The 18,404-nt window shown below is 40.4% G+C and overlaps 1 protein-coding gene across 2 annotated transcripts; it reads right to left on the reverse strand.

Moving 5' to 3' along the window:
• Window positions 1-6,760: 6,760 nt before the first annotated feature.
• adad2 (adenosine deaminase domain containing 2) lies at window positions 6,761-14,160 on the reverse strand. 2 transcript variants are annotated; one of them, XM_021617747.3, is made up of 9 exons: window positions 13,846-14,160; window positions 12,869-13,348; window positions 12,237-12,377; window positions 11,907-12,057; window positions 11,500-11,667; window positions 8,042-8,256; window positions 7,704-7,941; window positions 7,332-7,464; window positions 6,761-7,126 (listed from the first exon to the last, which is right to left on the reverse strand). In XM_021617747.3, the coding sequence occupies exons 1-9, from the start codon at window positions 13,964-13,966 to the stop codon at window positions 7,016-7,018; spliced, it is 1,758 nt and encodes a 585-aa protein (XP_021473422.3). In that variant the 5' UTR covers window positions 13,967-14,160; the 3' UTR covers window positions 6,761-7,015. The 2 variants fall into 2 exon arrangements, with proteins under 2 accessions (XP_021473422.3, XP_021473425.3); XM_021617750.3 differs by lacking the exon at window positions 13,846-14,160 and adding an exon at window positions 13,658-13,815.
• Window positions 14,161-18,404: the final 4,244 nt, after the last annotated feature.

The following is an 18,404-nucleotide window of genomic DNA, read 5'->3' on the forward strand; positions in this document are numbered from 1 at the left end:
GGAAGTTCAGGGATGCAGCTGATATCAACCCATTTCAAGAACTTGCCATGGCTGCTGTGTTTGTGTTGTCCTTGCCACACTCAAATGCTGAAGTCGAGAGTCTTCAGCCAGATGAGTGTGGTAAAAAGCAAACTTAGAAATCGGATGTCCTTGCATACCCTTAACTCCATCCTGTACATTAAATATGGACTGAAGATGTCTGGTGAGGCTTGCTATGAGCACCAGCTGCCTGATAATGTTTTGCAGCTTTTTGGCACATCAGCTGCTTACTCATTTAAGTCAGCTCCCTCAGTTGCTGAACCTGCCATAGAGAGCCTTGACCAAAATTACGATGACCCACTCTTTCTGTGAGCCAGCACAGCCTGTGTGTGTGTGTGGAGGGGGGGTCTGGAGAAGAAAAAAACAATTAACCTGAATTAGGGCCAGACTAGTTACCATAATTTTCTCACATTGCCATTGACAGTTTTTTCTATTGTCTCTTTTTGGTCCATTTAGATTGTATACAATTTTTTTTTTTTTTAAATGTTATGGTTAAAAATGCTTTACTGTGACTTGTTGTGGGCTCCTAAGTGGTCATAAGGTTCAAAACCAAATGAAACAAAAAAATAAAATAAAAAACTAAGTAACTCCGCCAGAGTGTCTCTTTTGGGTCACTTTTGCCAGTCCCAAGCCTGGATAAAGGAGGAGGGTTGGAATTGTGACATAAAAAAAACAAGAAGAATCAACAGAAGAAAGTTCATTTGTAGTTCTAAACATATTTAGGGTGTTTTTTTCCCACTTTTTGTCTCTCCCACGACACTATTCCTCTCTCCTACAGTGTCCATCACAATTACATGTACGTGGACATTTATGCAAATAAATTAGGTGATGGCGTCATTTAACAACTTCTAGCGACTTTTAGGACAGCCAATAGCTACTTTCCTTACTGAGGCGTTGGCAACACTGGGAGAGAGGAGAGCGCAAAGTAGCCTACAGTGGGGCAAAAAAGTATTTAGTCAGCCACCAATTGAGCAAGTTCTCCCACTTAAAAAGATGAGGCCTGTAATTTTCTTCATAGGTACACTTCAACTATGACAGAAAAAATGAGGAAAAAAATCCAGAAAATGACATTGTAGGATTTTTATTGAATTAATTAGCAAATTATGGTGGAAAATACGTATTTGGTCACCTACAAACAAGCAAGATTTCTGGCTCTCACAGACCTGTAACTTCTTCTTTAAGAGGCTCCTCTGTCCTCCACTCGTTACCTGTATTAATGGCACCTGTTTGAACTTGTTATCAGTATAAAAGACACCTGTCCACAACCTCAAAAAGTCACACTCCAAACTCCACTATGGCCAAGACCAAAGAGCTGTCAAAGGACACCAGAAACAAAATTGTAGACCTGCACCAGGCTGGGAAGACTGAATCTGCAATAAGTAAGCAGCTTTGTTTGAAGAAATCAACTGTGGGAGCAATTATTAGGAAATGGAAGACATACAAGACCACTGATAATCTCCCTCGATCTGGGGCTCCACGCAAGATCTCACCCCGTGGGGTCAAAATGATCACAAGAACGGTGAGCAAAAATCCCAGAACCACACGGGGGGACCTAGTGAATGACCTGCAGAAAGCTGGGACCAAAGTAACAAAGCCGTTTTGGTAAAAACTCAACTCGTCGTGTTTGGAGGACAAAGAATGCTGAGTTGCATCCAAAGAACACCATACCTACTGTGAAGCATGGGGGTGGAAACATCATGCTTTGGGGCTGTTTTTCTGCAAAGGGACCAGGACGACTGATCCGTGTAAAGGAAAGAATGAATGGGGCCATGTATCGTGAGATTTCGAGTGAAAACCTCCTTCCATCAGCAAGGGTATTGAAGATGAAATGTGGCTGGGTCTTTCAGCATGACAATGATCCCAAACACACCGCCCGGGCAACGAAGGAGTGGCTTCGTAAGAATCATTTCAAGGTCCTGGAGTGGCCTAGCCAGTCTCCAGATCTCAACCCCATAGAAAATCTTTGGAGGGAGTTGAAAGTCTGTGTTGCCCAGCTCCAAAACATCACTGGAGGAGATCTGCATGGAGGAATGGGCCAAAATACCAGCAAGTGTGTGAAAACCTTGTGAAGACTTACAGAAAACGTTTGACCTCTGTCATTGCCAACAAAGGGTATATAACAAAGTATTGAGATAACTTTTGTTATTGACCAAATACTTATTTTTCCACCATTATTTGCAAATAAATTCATAAAAAATCCTACAATGTGATTTTCTTCCATCATTTTGTTGGTCATAGTTGAAGTGTACCTATGATGAAAATTACAGGCCTCTCATCTTTTTAAGTGGGAGAACTTGCACAATTGGTGGCTGACTAAATATTTGTTTGCCCCACTGTATATACAGGGCTGGGGAGGGAAGGATTACATGTATTTTGAAACATTTAAGGGATTACAAAAAAAACGGTAACTGTAATCCGTTACCAGCAAAAATCTTGTAATCAGATTACAGATACTTTTGAAAAACTGGATTACTTTTAAATTCAGAAAGGATGTTTGCGGGGGAAAAAAACGATTTGACACTGTTCTCAATGACATTCAAATCAGCATTGAAAAAAGGTGCAAATGTTAGTTTGTTCCACCTGAGCGAGTCTGACCACAAATCAGGAACCATTATGATGATACACCACATGTGTTTGATGGAGAGCAGGAATATACTTTTTTAGGCTACAGTCCAACCTATGTCTTCCAATTGTGCTATTGCTGTCAGCATCCAAAGATTATCCAATTTGAATAAACGCTTGGTAAAAATGACAGTAGTCCTGTAGTCTACGGCGATACGGATATCACTTATAATTGATTTATTTCTACATTGCGCATTGATGTGAATCACACTGCTACTCTCTCATTTTGCTATTTGCTCTTTACGGATTGTGGATGGCTGTTCACAAATCTAAATGTGTATTTCAAACCAATGGTTGAATTCAAGAAGTTTAAGCTGCCTATCAATCATTGTTTTTGAAACCAGTGGACAGCCAGTGAAAAAGGCGCTCTTGCAACAGCTGCATAGTGCGGATCCAAGACTATGGAATAAAAGTGGGGCTAATATTGCTCAATGTAATTCATGCTGCTAAAAAAATTATCCATAGGCCTAATGGATACATGCTCAAACTTGCACACTTTTTATAGAATTAAAAAGGGGCAATCTGTAGTTGCTACATCCATTGGACTTATCTCCATTGATTCTTGAAGAATATAACTTAAATGCCTCATGAGCTTAGTTCAACTGTCAGTCACACACCATGAGAACCCAAAATATAAGCGTGTTTTTCTTCAATGTTTATAAACATTGTAAATGTAAACAAACACTGTATAGCCTCATAACATGGTTAAAACAATAATGTTAATATCATGGATGGTCAGTCCTTGCATCCATAGCTTAGTCTATTAATCTGAGAGTGGTTACATCCCACAGCTTTTTACCAAAACAGAGGCGGGGCAACCTTTTTGTTTCATCTGTAAATGTGCCCTTGAAACAGCTGCATATTGTCAAGTTATCAAAGTGTCACCAACAAAAAAGGTCAATAATAGGCCTATAGCAAATGCAGCATATGGCATTCATTTTCACATGTAAATAGCACTTTTCAGTAGTGTTCAAAGCATGCCATTCCATGAGCGCATTATTTATTTTTCAACTCGAATCAATGAGCCCAATCAGTCCTCCAAAATCATAAACAACAGTGTAGGGCTGGCTAATAAGTCCTTAGTTTTGGGGTCATGCTCAGGTAAAACAATTTGGCTAATCTATACTTCCATCTTTCCAAGTCCTATTCTTGAAGATCAAGAGGTATAACGTTTATTGGAATGAATAGAATTCTGAGCATCAGACCATAGCATCAGACCAAACATTACTCACTCTCCCCACAGGTGTGATTACTACCTCTAAGGGTTTAGAGCTTGAGGTAGTTACCTCATACAAGTATATTGGAGTTTGGCTAGACGGTACAGTGTCCTTCTCTCAGCACATATCAAAGCTGATTCAGATGACCATCCTACCCATGCTAGATTACGGAGACATAATTAATAGATTGGCAGGTATGCTCTCGAGCAGCTAGATGTTCTCTACCATTTTTGGCCACCAGATTTGCCACCAATACTCCTTATAGGACACATCACTGCACGCTATACTCCTCTGTAAACTGGCCATCTCTGTATACCCGTCGCAAGACCCACTCCCCCCTATCTGAGATATCAACTGCAGCCCTCATCCTCCACATACAACACCCGTTCTGCAAGTCACATTCTGTTAAAGGTCCCCAAAGCACACACATCCCTGGGTGGCTCGTCTTTTCAGTTCGCTGCAGCTAGCAACTGGAATGAGCTGCAACAAACACTCAAACTGGACAGTTATCTCAATCTCTTCATTCAAAGACTCAATCATTGACACTCTTACTGACAGTTGTGGCTGCTTTGCATGATGCATTGTTGTCTCTACCTTTTTGCTGTTGTCTGTGCACAATAATGTTTGTACCATGTTTTGCACTGCTGTCATGTTGTGTTGCTGCCATGCTGTGTTGTTGTCTTAGGTCTCTCTTATTGTGATGTGTTTTATAAAAAAAAAAAGTATCCCAGCCCCCATCCCCGCAGGAGGTCTTTTGCCTTTTGGTAGGCTGTCATTGTAAATAAGAATTTGTTATTAACTGACTTGCCTAGTTAAATAAAAGTTTAAATAAATAAAAACCAACCCATGAAGTAAAATTTTACATCCATAAACACTACTGTTCAAAAGTTTGGGGTCACTTAGTTTCTAGCTATTTTGCCAGAAACGAAGTTCTTACGTTTCTGGCCATTTTGAGCCTGTAATTAAACCCACAAATGCTGATGCTCCAGATACTCAACTAGTCTAAATGCCAGTTTTATTGCTTCGTTAAACAGTTTTCAGCTGTGTTAACAATTTTGCAAAAGGGTTTTCTAATGATCAATTAGCTTTTTAAAACGATAAACTTGGATTAGCTAACACAACGTGCCATTGGAACACAGGAGTGATGGTTGCTGTTAATGGGCCTCTGTACACCTAGGTAGATATTACTTTTTTTTTTTTTATCCCCCCAAAAATCTGCCGTTTCCAGCTACAATAGTCATTTACAACATTAACAATGTCTACACTGTATTTCTGATCAATTTGATGTTATTTTAAATGCACAAAAAAAAAAAAGTGCTTTCATTTAAAAAACAAGGACATTTCTAAGTGACCCCAAACTTTTGAACGGTAGTGTATGGCCAGCTATGTAAACTTTACCATTGATTTATTCCGGAAATAGATGTCATTCAAATGATAGCATACAGTTTTGTCTTCTTCTAATGCCCCTTAAAGGGAAAGTAATCTAAAAGTAATGGAATGTAATCCGATTACGTTAATGAGTTTGGGTAATCCAAAAGTTACATTACTGATTACAATTTTGGACAGGTAACTAATGGATTACATTTAGAAAGAAACATACCCAACCCTGCCTATACATTTTGATCGACGACAACACTAACTAGAGCTGGGTCGATAAACAGAAAATTACGGACAGTGACTTTGCCATCCTCTTACCGAAGTAATTTTGTGGCATTGCGTGACAACATTTTAATTTACCCAGCACAGTGTGCACCAGTGTAATGATCATGCTATTTAATCAGCTTCTTGATATGCCACACCTGTTAGGTGGATGGATTATCTTGGCAAATGAGAAATGCTCACCAACAGGGATGTAAACAAATTTGTGCACAGAATTTGACAAATAAGCTTTTTGTGCATATGGAACATTTATGGGACATTTTATTTCAGCTCATGAAACCAACACTTTACATATTGCGTTTTTATTTTTGTTTTGTGTATTTTAATGTCTTACTTTGGACTGGATAAAGTCAGTCGAGCCCTCCTGTTTAGCTACCTTGCTTTGAAGTATAGCCATTTTATTCATTGAATGAGGGAATAATTTTTTTAGACTTTTTTGTTGTATGCTAATGTTACAGCATAATACCTCCAGGAGAGCTACTGGGTGTGCAGACTTTTGTTCCAGCCCTACGCCAACACACCAGATTCTACAACTCAAAAGAACCTTGTTAAGCGGACTCCAATGTGTTTGAGTAGTGCTGGATCAAAAGACTGCATACCCAGTGGCCTAGCTCTCCAAATAGAGTTGACCACATGTTTTATACAGGAACACTGCTGTATATTTTACTAAGGCCTTTTTCCGACAGTGGTACTGATATGGTATGGAGTATCATTACACTAAGCTGGTATTGGTATCGAAGCCAAAATTCTGAACACTTGAGTTTGATCTAGCTAATGATCAGCCCATTGGGGTAGCCTAAACAAATAAAGATGGGCAACCCCATACTTCGGCCATCTATAGCCTAGCCACTATGCTACTACATCAATTAGGCTACAGGATTATGCTCATTGCTAAAATGGCACACCAGCCTGATAATATGAGCCATCTAGGCTATAGCCCTAAAAATGCAACTTTTTGCCAACACGGGCTCATTCTTGGAGAGGAATATTAGCAGGTGTGTGGTGCACGGAGACCCCAAATTGGTATTCAATTGCACTCCAAGAGGCATTAAAAAGGTCTTAAATTCATGGGACCTGTAAGTAAGCCTTGTCCGAGCCAGAACGGCTCATAGGGCAGTTGCGATTTTCCTGATTCTGTAGCATGAAGCAGCTTAATGCACAAGTACACACCCTGGATAGGACTTTAGTCTATTACAGGGCCTAGTTTTAGTTTTCATGCTCACCTTTAATACAAGATTGAAATCTGATTAACGTCAGAGTTGTCTTTATTTTGCACATTATTGAATACTTGATGAAAACAGAATGGGGAGACATACCTGTCAAACTTGGCACACAGAGCGTGCAATACTGCATATTTGAACATAGGAAAACTCAGGGGGAATACCTTTAATGCAGAAAGTAACAGACTCCAACCGCGTCTGTCCTTCAAAAGAAACCCTTACTAATGGACCCCCGTGCCACCCTCTACTCTGAGGGGCTCAGGGACTGAAGCTGTCCACCAGGTGTTTAGAGTTCCAAGGACCTGCGTTGTTGGACAGGAACTGCTGGTTGACCACGGTCTTGGCATTCTGGTAGGAGTGAGCCTCCACCTGCAACAACAAGGTTACACAAATCATTCACCACAGACTACATATATCAATGGCTCACATTCAGTCAAATCGTCAGTCAAATAATCCAGCATTACATGATAAATGACACATCCCTGCCAATTATAAATATGTTCATTCAAACTGAGAGTAGCTTATACAATTCAGGTTACATTTTCAATGATTAGCAATTAACACACACACATACTTTGGCACTGTGGTACGTGGGGAGATCCTGTAGGCAGCGGTATCCTCCCAGAGTTGCAATTTTGCGGAAGTTACTGTAGAGGGCCCTCTTGCACAGCCTGCTGGAGAAGCCAGAGCCACTCACAAACGGGGAACTGAGGGACAGAGAGAAGATTAAAAACATTACCATCCCTGAGGTACCAAAGAAAACTCTCACCACAATGCAGATGTCTAAAGTACTAATCTATATCTAGTAAGTAGTAGAATGTAAATATACAAGCCAAGGGGATGTATTCTGTAAGATTGCACCCTACTGAACAGGCCTCAGTTCTGTGTCCTTTGCCCTGATATAACCAACATCCCAGGCCCCAGGACCTGCTCTGCTCTGACATACCCGTCCACAGTGAAGCCATTGGTGCTGTCTAGGACCTCGATGCTGGCGTCCCCGAGGCACCAGTTGATGCTGAGGTCTGTGCAGTGGGCAGGGCTGAGTGGAGGCCCCACCCCCTCACTGCTGAGGAAGAAAATCCGCTTCCTGCTGAATGGCGGGGCCAGCAGCTCCTCCCAGCCCCCCTCGCCCAGGCGCTTGTTGATCGTCTCCGACACCTTCTCCGAGTACTGGCTGGAGTCACCTGAATAATAGAGACCGGTATATCTAAGTTTTTCATTTCTGTGTGTCTTTCTTTTTTCAATTTTAAAGCCATTGGCTTTTTTCAGTTGCAAAATGTTTACCCAGCACCACACTGGTGATGTACAGTGGTTGGACAAAGTGGCTAAGCAGCGCGCCCTGAATTCCAGTGACAGTCCAGCGGCACAGCTTGTCGCTGTCGGACATGCAGCAAACGCGGGCGCCCCACACACTGGGGTGGAGGAAGGCCACAGGAATCAGGGAGCCCTTGGCGTGGCACTGCAGCTTCAGAGAGGAGTAGCTGCTGCTCAGAGACTTCCTGTGGGGAGACAGATAAGAGTATGTACAGGACATAGTTAAAAGAGATGGGGATGGGGGGAATCGATACATTACAGTATCAAGAGAGAATTTATATATTGTCAAATAATATTACTCCAAGTAACGATCATCTTAGGTCTTCCTATAAATAAATGGGGCCGACGTGTGACATTTGGATTAAAAATTCTAAATGGTTTGAAACAAAAAAATATTTTCATGCAGTTCCACATATATACTTAGAGAAGTAAAAGTGAAAATATGCAAATTGACAAATGACTCCACCTATCCAACAATATAGGCCTAGGACTATACAGAGTCTTCAGAAAGTATTCTCACCCCTTGACTTTTTCCACATTTTGTTGTGTTACCGCTTGAATTTAAAATTGATTAAATGTACATTGTGTGTCACTGGCCTACAAACAATATCCCTAATGTCATAGAGGAAATATGTTTTTAGAAATGTTTACAAAGTAATTAAAAATGAAAAGCTGAAATATCTTGAGTCAATAAGTATTCAACCCCTTTGTTATGGCAAGCCTAAATAAGATCAGGAGTAAACATTTGCTTAACAAGTAACATAAGTTGCATGGACTCACTCTGTGTGCAAGAATAGTGTTTAACATGATTTTTGAATGACTACCTCATCTCTGTACCCCAGACATACAATTATTTGTGCGGTTCCTCCGTCAAGCAGTGAATTTCAAAACACAGATTCAAACACAAATGCTTCCCAATCCTGCGCAAAGGTCACCTATTGGTAGATGGGTAATAACTAAAAAGCAGACATTGACACCAGGCCAAATATACACTGGAGTTGCTTACCAACATTGAATGTTTTTGAGTGGCCTAGTTAAAGTTTTGAATTAAATCAGATTGAAAAATCAATGGCAAGTCTTGAAAATGGCTGTCTAGCAATGATTAACAACCAAATTGGCAGAGCTTGAACAATTTTTTAAAGAATAATGTATGAATATTGTACAATCCAGGTGTGCAATGCTCTAAGAGACTTACCCAGAAAGACTCACAGCTGTAATCGCTGCCAAAGGCGATTGTAACATGTATTGAATCATGGGTGGGAATACTTATGTAAATTATACATTTCTGTATTTCACTTCAATACATTTGCAAAAATGTCTAAAAACATGTTTTCACTTTGTCATTATGGAGTATTGTGTGTAGATGGGTGAGAAAAAAAACAATTTAATACATTGAGTTCAGGCTGTAACAACATGGGGAATATGTCAATGGGTATGAATACTTTCTGAAGCAAGGACTTCCAGGGACTTTTTCAAGAACTTCATTTTAATGATCAAGGACCTCAATATATACAATTGTGTCATTTATATAATTGTACATATAGGGCCTAATATAGAACACGCCGCCCCCAAAGTGTAAAAAAAAAGTAGGCCATTACCACTTTTTTTTTGCCAAGACATTGATATTCAATTTATTATTACATGCTAAAATATGAGAATAATGTGGACATTGCCTGACTAAATAGATTTGTCTCTAGCCTATGTGGCCAACGCAGGCACAAGTAATAAAGCCAAGCATAGCGGTAGCATTAATCTCACCATCGTTGTTTTTATATTGGGAAGGTGACCAAAACCCAGGTAAATTTTTTAATAGAAGGATTTGTATTGGAAAGCCAAGTTGACGCCAACATTAGAAGTTGTCGTCCTCAAAATAACCGCACCACCCTTCAATTGAAGTGAAGGAGCCACATCTCTCACAAAATCTGATAGAAAATTAAGGGAGCAGGAGAACTTAGAAATTGGCTACAATAACAACAAGGACTTTTCACGCACCAAGTTGAGGAAATGTCTGATTTTCAGGGTCAGCCTATTCCAGTACTTGATTTTCTGAGCTCCAAATTCAAGTAGGCTACTTTAAGGCCCTTGTATTGTTTAAAATTGCAGGTCTAACGTGGAAGACATGTATTTGTCATGTTATTTCATTACCAGATCATATTGTGAATAAGCCCACTAGGCCATGTAATTTGTTGTCATTATATCCTGAAAAATGTATAGGAATAGCATTGGGTATGCGCAATAGCCTATCCTACAAAATGAAGCACTGCAGACTGTCCAATCCGAGGCACAAATACATATGAAAATATGAATTTGTTAACTTAATGCTTTCCTGTTAAATCTAATGAGATCCTGCTGTAAATCAAGCAGACTACAGATGATCAACATCAATTCACTAGGGATAAAGATCAACGTGGATCCAATCACAACTGTCTTCACCGGAGTAACGCATGATACACCAAAATATTCTGGACATTACTCGTGAATACCTTTTTCCAGCACTTAGGCTGTTGTTGCATCGCATGCGCTATCACAACAACAGCCTATCACAACAGCTCTTTGTCACTTGACTGTCATTAAGAAAATTCCTTCCTGGAGCAGATGATGTGTGAAAATATCAAGGCGTAACTAACCAGCTGGAATCAAGTGCCTGCACATCCAACAAGTATTATGCATAATTATTTAAGAACCACGTTAATGACAGTATCAATTTAAGTATCAAGGTACGGTAACTTTTCCGGTTAGAAGCATTCGATTTTGTATTTGTGTGCCCATGAAAACTGTTTTCACCCCGTAACATAAGTAGACACACAATGTTAGGTCAGTGGGAAGGAAACCCTGTTCCTGGACAGCCACAGGATTTTGTTCCAACTAGGTACCACACCTGACCGACTGAGATAATTGATCAGTTCAGTGATTGCCTAAGTTCAACACACCTGGTCTTCCAGGTCTGTTAAACCAAAAACATCAGGGCCAGGGTTGCCTACTCCTATGTTAGGTAGTTACACTGCATTTCTGAGATCTCCATACAAAAGAAACTGAAAGCTAGATCCAGGATTCTTACAAGGTTCAAGTTCAATGTCTAATTTAGCTGATTAATGCCTAATATGATATAAGGAGAACTTACACTGCCATAAACACAAGGACATAAAAGTTATGTTTTATGTCACAATGTTTAACAAATCTTTCAAGACACCAACCATGATAACAGGTTAAACCCGTGAATTTTATTGAATATAGTTATGATCCCCTTTATATCTTAATGTAATGACATGAAAAAAAAAATGGCAGATTATTATAAATGACTTATCAGCAGCTGTAACAAGTTGTACTGCGTAGGAAATGGTCACTGGTACACTAGCTTATTGAAAGACCCACATATACAGTACCCCAAAATGTATACACACGCACTTTGATGTGAACAACACACTTACATGAGGATGCACTGAGCGGCGCCTTTCGGGGTCTGGTTGGTGTAGAGGTGCAGGTAAATCTGGGGCTTGAGCTGGAGCAGGTGGGTGTCGGAGGTGCTCTGGTAGATGGAGCGTTCCTTGTGCTTGGGGTCGTGGCTGAAGAACAGCAGCAGCTGCTTGAACAAATACCTGTACATAAAAAAAGGAATATTAACATTATTTCCTGATATCCAGTAATAATGGCAACGCTGAACTCAAAAAGAGAAGACAATGGATTATCAGAGGGATCCTATTAGGGTTGTGTTCATTAGGGCACAACGGAAAACAAAAATTAGCATTTCAAATTGGACAAGTCCAGGTAATCCCTCCCTGTTTCAGTTTGTTTATTCCATTTGGTGCCTAATGAACACGACCAGGATGTAGTCTACCTTTGGAGAGCCCGTCTGGCGATGACGATGGCATGACAGTCATGCACCACGGTGCCACTGAAGCAAAGCCAGCCGCTGTAGCTCGACTGGCCTGTGCCCAATGCCACCACCTCATAGCGCTCACAGGACTGGCCCCCGGTGTCAATCACCTCTGAGGATACACCAACAATACACCCCATAAACACACACTGTTGATGTAAGATTAGGCTGAACAGTGTTTCACACTGAGTATACATTTACCCAATGTGAAAAATGCAGTGGGTCATATTTGGGGTGAATTCTTATTTTGGGTCTGGAATGAAACCTATAGTGAGCAGTATGGTAGCTCACCTCTCTCTAGGACAAAGGCAGCCAGGTGGCTTTTGCAGCTATGGAACTCTGGACACTCCCTCAGGAGGCGCTCAAACCTCTCGCTGCACACTGCTGCCATTCGATGTTTATGCCAGTCTGTGTAACCCACTGGAAACACAGCTAGAGGAGATGTTCATTAAGATCTTCCTATAGTGTGCTTAAAGGAATACTTCTGGATTTTGGCAACGAGGCTCTTTATCTAGCTATTTAACTAGAGTCAGATGAACTCGTGGATAACATTTTTATGTCTCTGTGTCCAGTATGAAGGAAGTTAGAGATTTCGCGCGCGAGCCAATGCTAACTGGCGTTAGCGCAATCGCTGGAAGTCTAAGAGTATCTGATAGCATACAGATACCCATAGACTTCCAGTGTTAGCGTAACTACCTCTAACATCCTTCATACTGGACACAGATACATAAAAATGGTATCCACAATTTCATCTGATTATGGGGAAGTAGATAAAGAGCCCCATTGCCAAAATCCTGAAGTATCTCTTTAACTATGTGTGCCTTTACAGAGAAAGTAGCCTGTTCCCTCAATTTTATTTATCCAGGAAGTCCCATTGAGGTCAGAAGACCTCTTTTACAAGGGACACTTGGCCCCTCACCCACCTCCAACCCGCTTGCCTCTCTTGGGGCTGCTCTCCAGGTTGTCCAACTGGTCCAGGACCCCTTGTTTGAGGAAGCTGATGTCCCCCTCGGACCGGGGCGGTGTGCCTGGGAGAGAGTACCCGTCACAGTCATCGCTAAAATCCTCCAGGTCAGCTGGCATCAACCTGTGGCCCTGCAGAGGGAGCCTGGGGGAAGATGACCTCTGGACAGGCATGCAGTCTTCTGTCAGCAACGGCCCCAGCAGGTTTGGGGCCCTGGAACCACCACCATCAATACATAGGGTTTTGTCGAAGCCCAGAGGGTCATCGACATCACAGTCGAAATCTCGCCCCATGGCCCCACCACTGCTGCTGATCCGGTGGTGCATCCCCATACCGGGCTCGCCCTCTGAGGGAAAACGCTTCAGCAGAGAGGCCGCCATTCTCGGCAGCCGCTTGTTCACAACGTTATGGTCCACCATTGTATGAGACCTGCTGTAGACTGAAAGGTAACGCCAAAAATACTTAACACATCAGCCAAGTTAGGACAGGATTTCTCTGACTACAGCCCTATATATGATCAATGCACGATGAATGCCCATATAACGAAAGTGAGCTAGGTCGAAACTGTTATTAATCGTCCTTGGACATTACAGGAACCACAGCAAAAAAAAAACGAACTAGCAACGTTAACTGAGTTAAGTTAGTGAAGCAAGATAGGTCGAAATGTTCTCTATACTGAATTTGCAAGCCAAACGATTCACCTGACCTTATCCAACAGGTTAGTGAATTTGCAAGCTAAACCATTTACCTGTCCTTCTTATCCAGCAGGATAAACTCTCTTTCGTGATAAGCACAAGAGTTCTGTAATGACAAGTTGTAACAAGCCTTGTTTGGCTTCCTAATGCATAGCAACCGTGAATCTTTCAATTAATTAGTGACATAGCGTTACTTTCACATTAAAGGTTCTAGCTGTGAACATAAAAATTAAATTGTTACCGTCGCCCCGAAATGTCAATTGAAGGTTGACGTTCCCTCGATGGATTTGGACACGAGCAGAAGCTTCTGACGTGTTTGGGATAAAACAATCGTGTTGCTGTTTAGCTAACGTTACACACATCTACAATCTTGATGGTGAGCCGTCGTTGAAAGGGAAATGTCATGTTCTACTTCATATTCATCATCTCCACCCCATCAACATATATGAAAATTGCGCGTTTCTATGTTCAATACAATAACTTTTTTTTCTCTTTGTGTTTGTTTGTCTAGAAATGTAGGCTCCTGCATGCGGTGGAACTGGGTTATTGCTAGATGGCATACATCTTGTCAATTAGAATTGTTTTGCATTTTAGCAAACCTTAACTATTTTCCTAACATTAACCCAATTCTCCTCACCTATTACGTTAATTATCATAACCTGCTACGAGTTGTGAATTCTGACATAAGATGTATCCCATGCCAAGCATTTAGGCTGGCCTGTATGGAGTGGCATCTCTGGCATGTGTTTGAATTTGCAGGCAAGTGGTGTACAAAATCTAAATGCATGCCGATGCAAATACATTGATTGGTTAATTTATTGATTATGGTTATATTTGTATTTATTATGGATCCCCATTCAACAGCTACTCTTCCTGGGGTCCAGCAAAATTAAGGCACGTCACAATACATTCACAGATTTCACAACACATTTGTGCCTTCAGGCCTCTACTCCATCACGAGCACATATCTACAGTACTTAAATCCATGTGTATGTATATGTGTGTATAGTGTGCATGTTATCGTGTGTGTATGCATGTGTCTGTGCCTATGTTTGTGTTGCTTCATAGTCCCTGCTGTTTCATAAGGTGTATTTTTATGTTTTTTAAATCTAATTTTACTGCTTGCATCAGTTACTTGATGTGGAATAGAGTTCCATGTAGTCATGGCTCTATGTAGTACTGTGTGCCTCCCATAGTCTGTTCTGGACTTGGGGACTGTGAAGACCTCTTGTGGCATGTCTTATGGGGTATGCATGGGTGTCCGAGCTGTGCGCCAGCAGTTCAAACAGACAGCTCGGTGCATTCAACATGTCAATACCTCTCATAAAAACAAGTAGTGATGAAGTCAATCTCTCCTCCACTTTGAGCCAGGAGAGATTGAAATGCATATTATGAATATTAGCTCTCTGTGTACATCCAAGGGCCAGCTGTGCTGCCCTGTTCTGAGCCAATTGCAACTTTCCTAAGTCCTTTTTTATGGCACCTGACCACACAACGACAACTAGGGCCAGTAGTACCTGCCTTGTTGATAGTGCTGTTAAGAAGGTAGAGCAGCATTTTATTATTGATATACTTCTCCCCATCTTAGCTACTGTTGTATCAATGTGTTTTGATCATGACAGTTTAAAATCCAGGGTTACTCCAAGCAGTTTAGTCATCTCAACTTGCTCAATTTCCACATGATTAAATTACAGGATTTAGTTGAGGTTTAGGGTTTAGTCAATGATTTGTCCCAAATACCATGCTTTTAGTTTTATAAATATTTATGACTAATTTATTCCTTGCCACCCTCTAAAGATATCTGCAACTCTTTGGTAAGTGTTGCAGTCATTTCAGTCGCTGTAGTAGCTGACATGTATAGAGTTGAGTCATACACATATATAGAAACTCTGGCTTTACTCAACCAGTGTGGCATGTCATTAGTAAAGATTGAAAAAAGTAATGGGCCTGGACAGCTGCACTGGGAAATTCCTGATTCTACCTGGATTATGTTGGAAAGGCTTCCTTTAAAGAACACCTTCTGTGTTCTGTTAGACCGGTAACTCTTTATTCACAATATAGCAGGGGGTGTAAAGCCATAACACACAAGTTTTTCCAGCAGCAGACAATGATTGATAATGACAAAAGCTGCACTAAATTCTAACAAAACAGACTCCACAATCTTTTTATCATCAACTTCTCTAAGCCAATCATCAGTAATTTGTGTAAGTGCTTTGCTTGTTGAGTGTCCATGCTGAAATTCTGTTGTCAATTTGTTTACTTGAAATAGCTTTGTATCTGGTCAAACACAATTTCCCCCCCCCCAGAAGTTTACTAAGGGTTGGTAACAGGCTGATTGGTCGGCTATTTGAGCCAGTAAAATAGGCTTTACTATTCTTGGGTAGCGGATTGACTTTTGCTTCCCTCCAAGCCTGAGGGCACACACATTCTAGTAGGTTTAAATTGAAAATATGGCAAGTAGGAGTGACAATATCTTCCATCCAAGTTGTTAGACCTCGGGGGCTTGTCATTGTTGATAGACACTAATCATTTTCTCACCTCTTCCACACTCACTTTACAGAATGCAAAATTACAATGCTTGTCTTTCATAATTTGGTCAGATATACATGGATGTGTAGTGTCAGCATTTGTTGCTGGCACGGCTCAGTTTGCTAATCTTGCCAATGAAAAAATCATTAAAGTAGTTTGCAATATCAGTTGGTTCTGTGATGTTTCAATGAGTTTGCCTTTTTTCCCAAAATGTCATTTAAGGTGCTCAAGCATTTTACTATCATTCTTTGTCATTTATCTTTGTTTCATAGTGTATTTTCTTATTTTTATTAAGTTTAGTCACATGATTTCTCAATTTGCAGTATGTTTGCCAATCGGTTGTGCAGCAAGACTTATTTGCCATTCCTTTTGCCTCTTCCCTCTCAATCATACATTTTTTTTAAAAATTCTTCATAAATCCATGGGGATTTTTCTTAATGGGTGCATGCTTATTAGTAACTGGAATAAGCAGTTTCATAAATGTGTCAAGTGCAGTGTCTGTTTGCTCCTCTTTACACACCACGGACCAACAAATATTCTTTACATCAACAACATAGGAATCACTACAAAACATATTGTATGACCTCTTATACACTATATTAGGCCCAGCCTTTGGAACTTTGGTTTTCCTAGATATGGCTATTATATTGTGATCACTACATCCTATGGATTTGGATACTGCTTTCAAACAAATCTCTGCAGCGTTAGTAAAGATATGATCAATACATGTTGTTGATTTCATTCCTGTACTGTTTGTAACTACCCTGGTAGGTTGATTGATAACCGGAACCAGGTTGCAGGCACTAGTTACAGTTTGAAGCTTTATCTTGAGTGGGCAGCCTGATGAAGGCCGGTCGATTATTTAAATCACCCAGAAAGTTAACCTCTTATTCTACGTTGTGAATGTGTTAGAGGTCGTCCGAATATGATTTTTCAATGCCGATACCGATTATTGGAAGACCAAAAAAAGCCGATACCGATTAATCGGCCGATTTTTTTAAATAAAAAAAAAAAAAATGTTTTTAAAAAAATATTTTTTCTTTTTATTTTATTTTTTTATGTATTTGTAATAATGACAATTACAAAAATACTGATCGAACACTTATTTTAACTTAATATAATACTTAAATAAAATCTATTTAGCCTAAAATAAATAATGAAACATGTTCAATTTGGTTTAAATAATGCAAAAACAAAGTGTTGGAGAAGAAAGTAAAAGTGCAATATGTGCCATGTAAGAAAGCTAACGTTTAAGTTCCTTGCTCAGAACATGAGAACATATGAAAGCTGGTTGTTCCTTTTACCATGAGTCTTCAATGTTCCCAGGTAAGAAGTTTTAGGTTGTAGTTATTATAGGAATTATAGGACTATTTCTCTCTATACCATTTGTATTTCATTAACCTTTGACAATTGGATGTTCTTATAGACACTTTAGTATTGCCAGTGTAACAGTATAGTTTCCTTCCCTCTCCTCACTCTTCCCTGGGCTCAAACCAGGAACACATCGACAACAGCCACCCTCGAAGCAGCGTAACCCATGCAGAGCAAGGGGAACAACCACTCCAAATCTCAGTGAGTGACGTTTGAAACGCTATTAGCGCGCACCCCACTAACTAGCTAGCCATTTCACATCGGTTACACCAGCCTCATCTCGGGAGTTGATAGGCTTGAAGTCATAAACAGTGCAATGCTTGACGCACAACGAAGAGCTGCTGGCAAAACGCAAAAGTGCTGTTTGAATGAATGCTTACGAGCCTGCTGGTGCCTACCACTGCTCAGTCAGACTGCTCTATCAAATAATAGATTAGTTATAACATAATAACACACAGAAATACGAGCCTTGGGTCATTAATATGGTAGAATCCGGAAACTATCATCTCGAAAACAAGATGTTTATTCTTCCAGTGAAATAGGAACCGTTCCGTATTTTATCTAAGGGGTGGCATCATTAGTCTAAATATTCGTGTTACATTGCACAACCTTGAATGTTATGTCATAATTACGTAAAATTCTGGCAAATTACGCGGCCCAAACTGTTGCATATACACTGATTCTGCGTGCAATGAATGCAAGAGAAGTGACACAATTTCACCTGGTTAATATTGCCTGCTAACCTGGATTTCTTTTAGCTAAATATGCAGGTTTAAAAATATATACTTCTGTGTATTGATTTTAAGAAAGGCATTGATGTTCATGGTTAGGTACACATTGGAGCAGTCTCCTCGTGGAATGCAATGGAGGCAGGTGGTTAGAGCATTGGACTAGTTAACT

Source organism: Oncorhynchus mykiss, chromosome 10, assembly GCF_057628025.1.
Source record: "Oncorhynchus mykiss isolate SJ-2025 chromosome 10, ASM5762802v1, whole genome shotgun sequence".
Classification (NCBI taxonomy): domain Eukaryota; kingdom Metazoa; phylum Chordata; class Actinopteri; order Salmoniformes; family Salmonidae; genus Oncorhynchus; species Oncorhynchus mykiss.

Bases quoted from the DNA above. Each gene is read 5' to 3' on its own strand.
- adad2 (XM_021617747.3), bottom strand. From the start codon at position 13,966: ATGTGTGTAACGTTAGCTAAACAGCAACACGATTGTTTTATCCCAAAC. The intron at 13,349-13,845 runs GTAACAATTTAA...GTTACCTTTCAG, and splicing joins ATTGACATTTCGGGGCGACG to TCTACAGCAGGTCTCATACA. The intron at 12,058-12,236 runs GTGAGCTACCAT...GTGTATCCTCAG, and splicing joins TGCCTTTGTCCTAGAGAGAG to AGGTGATTGACACCGGGGGC.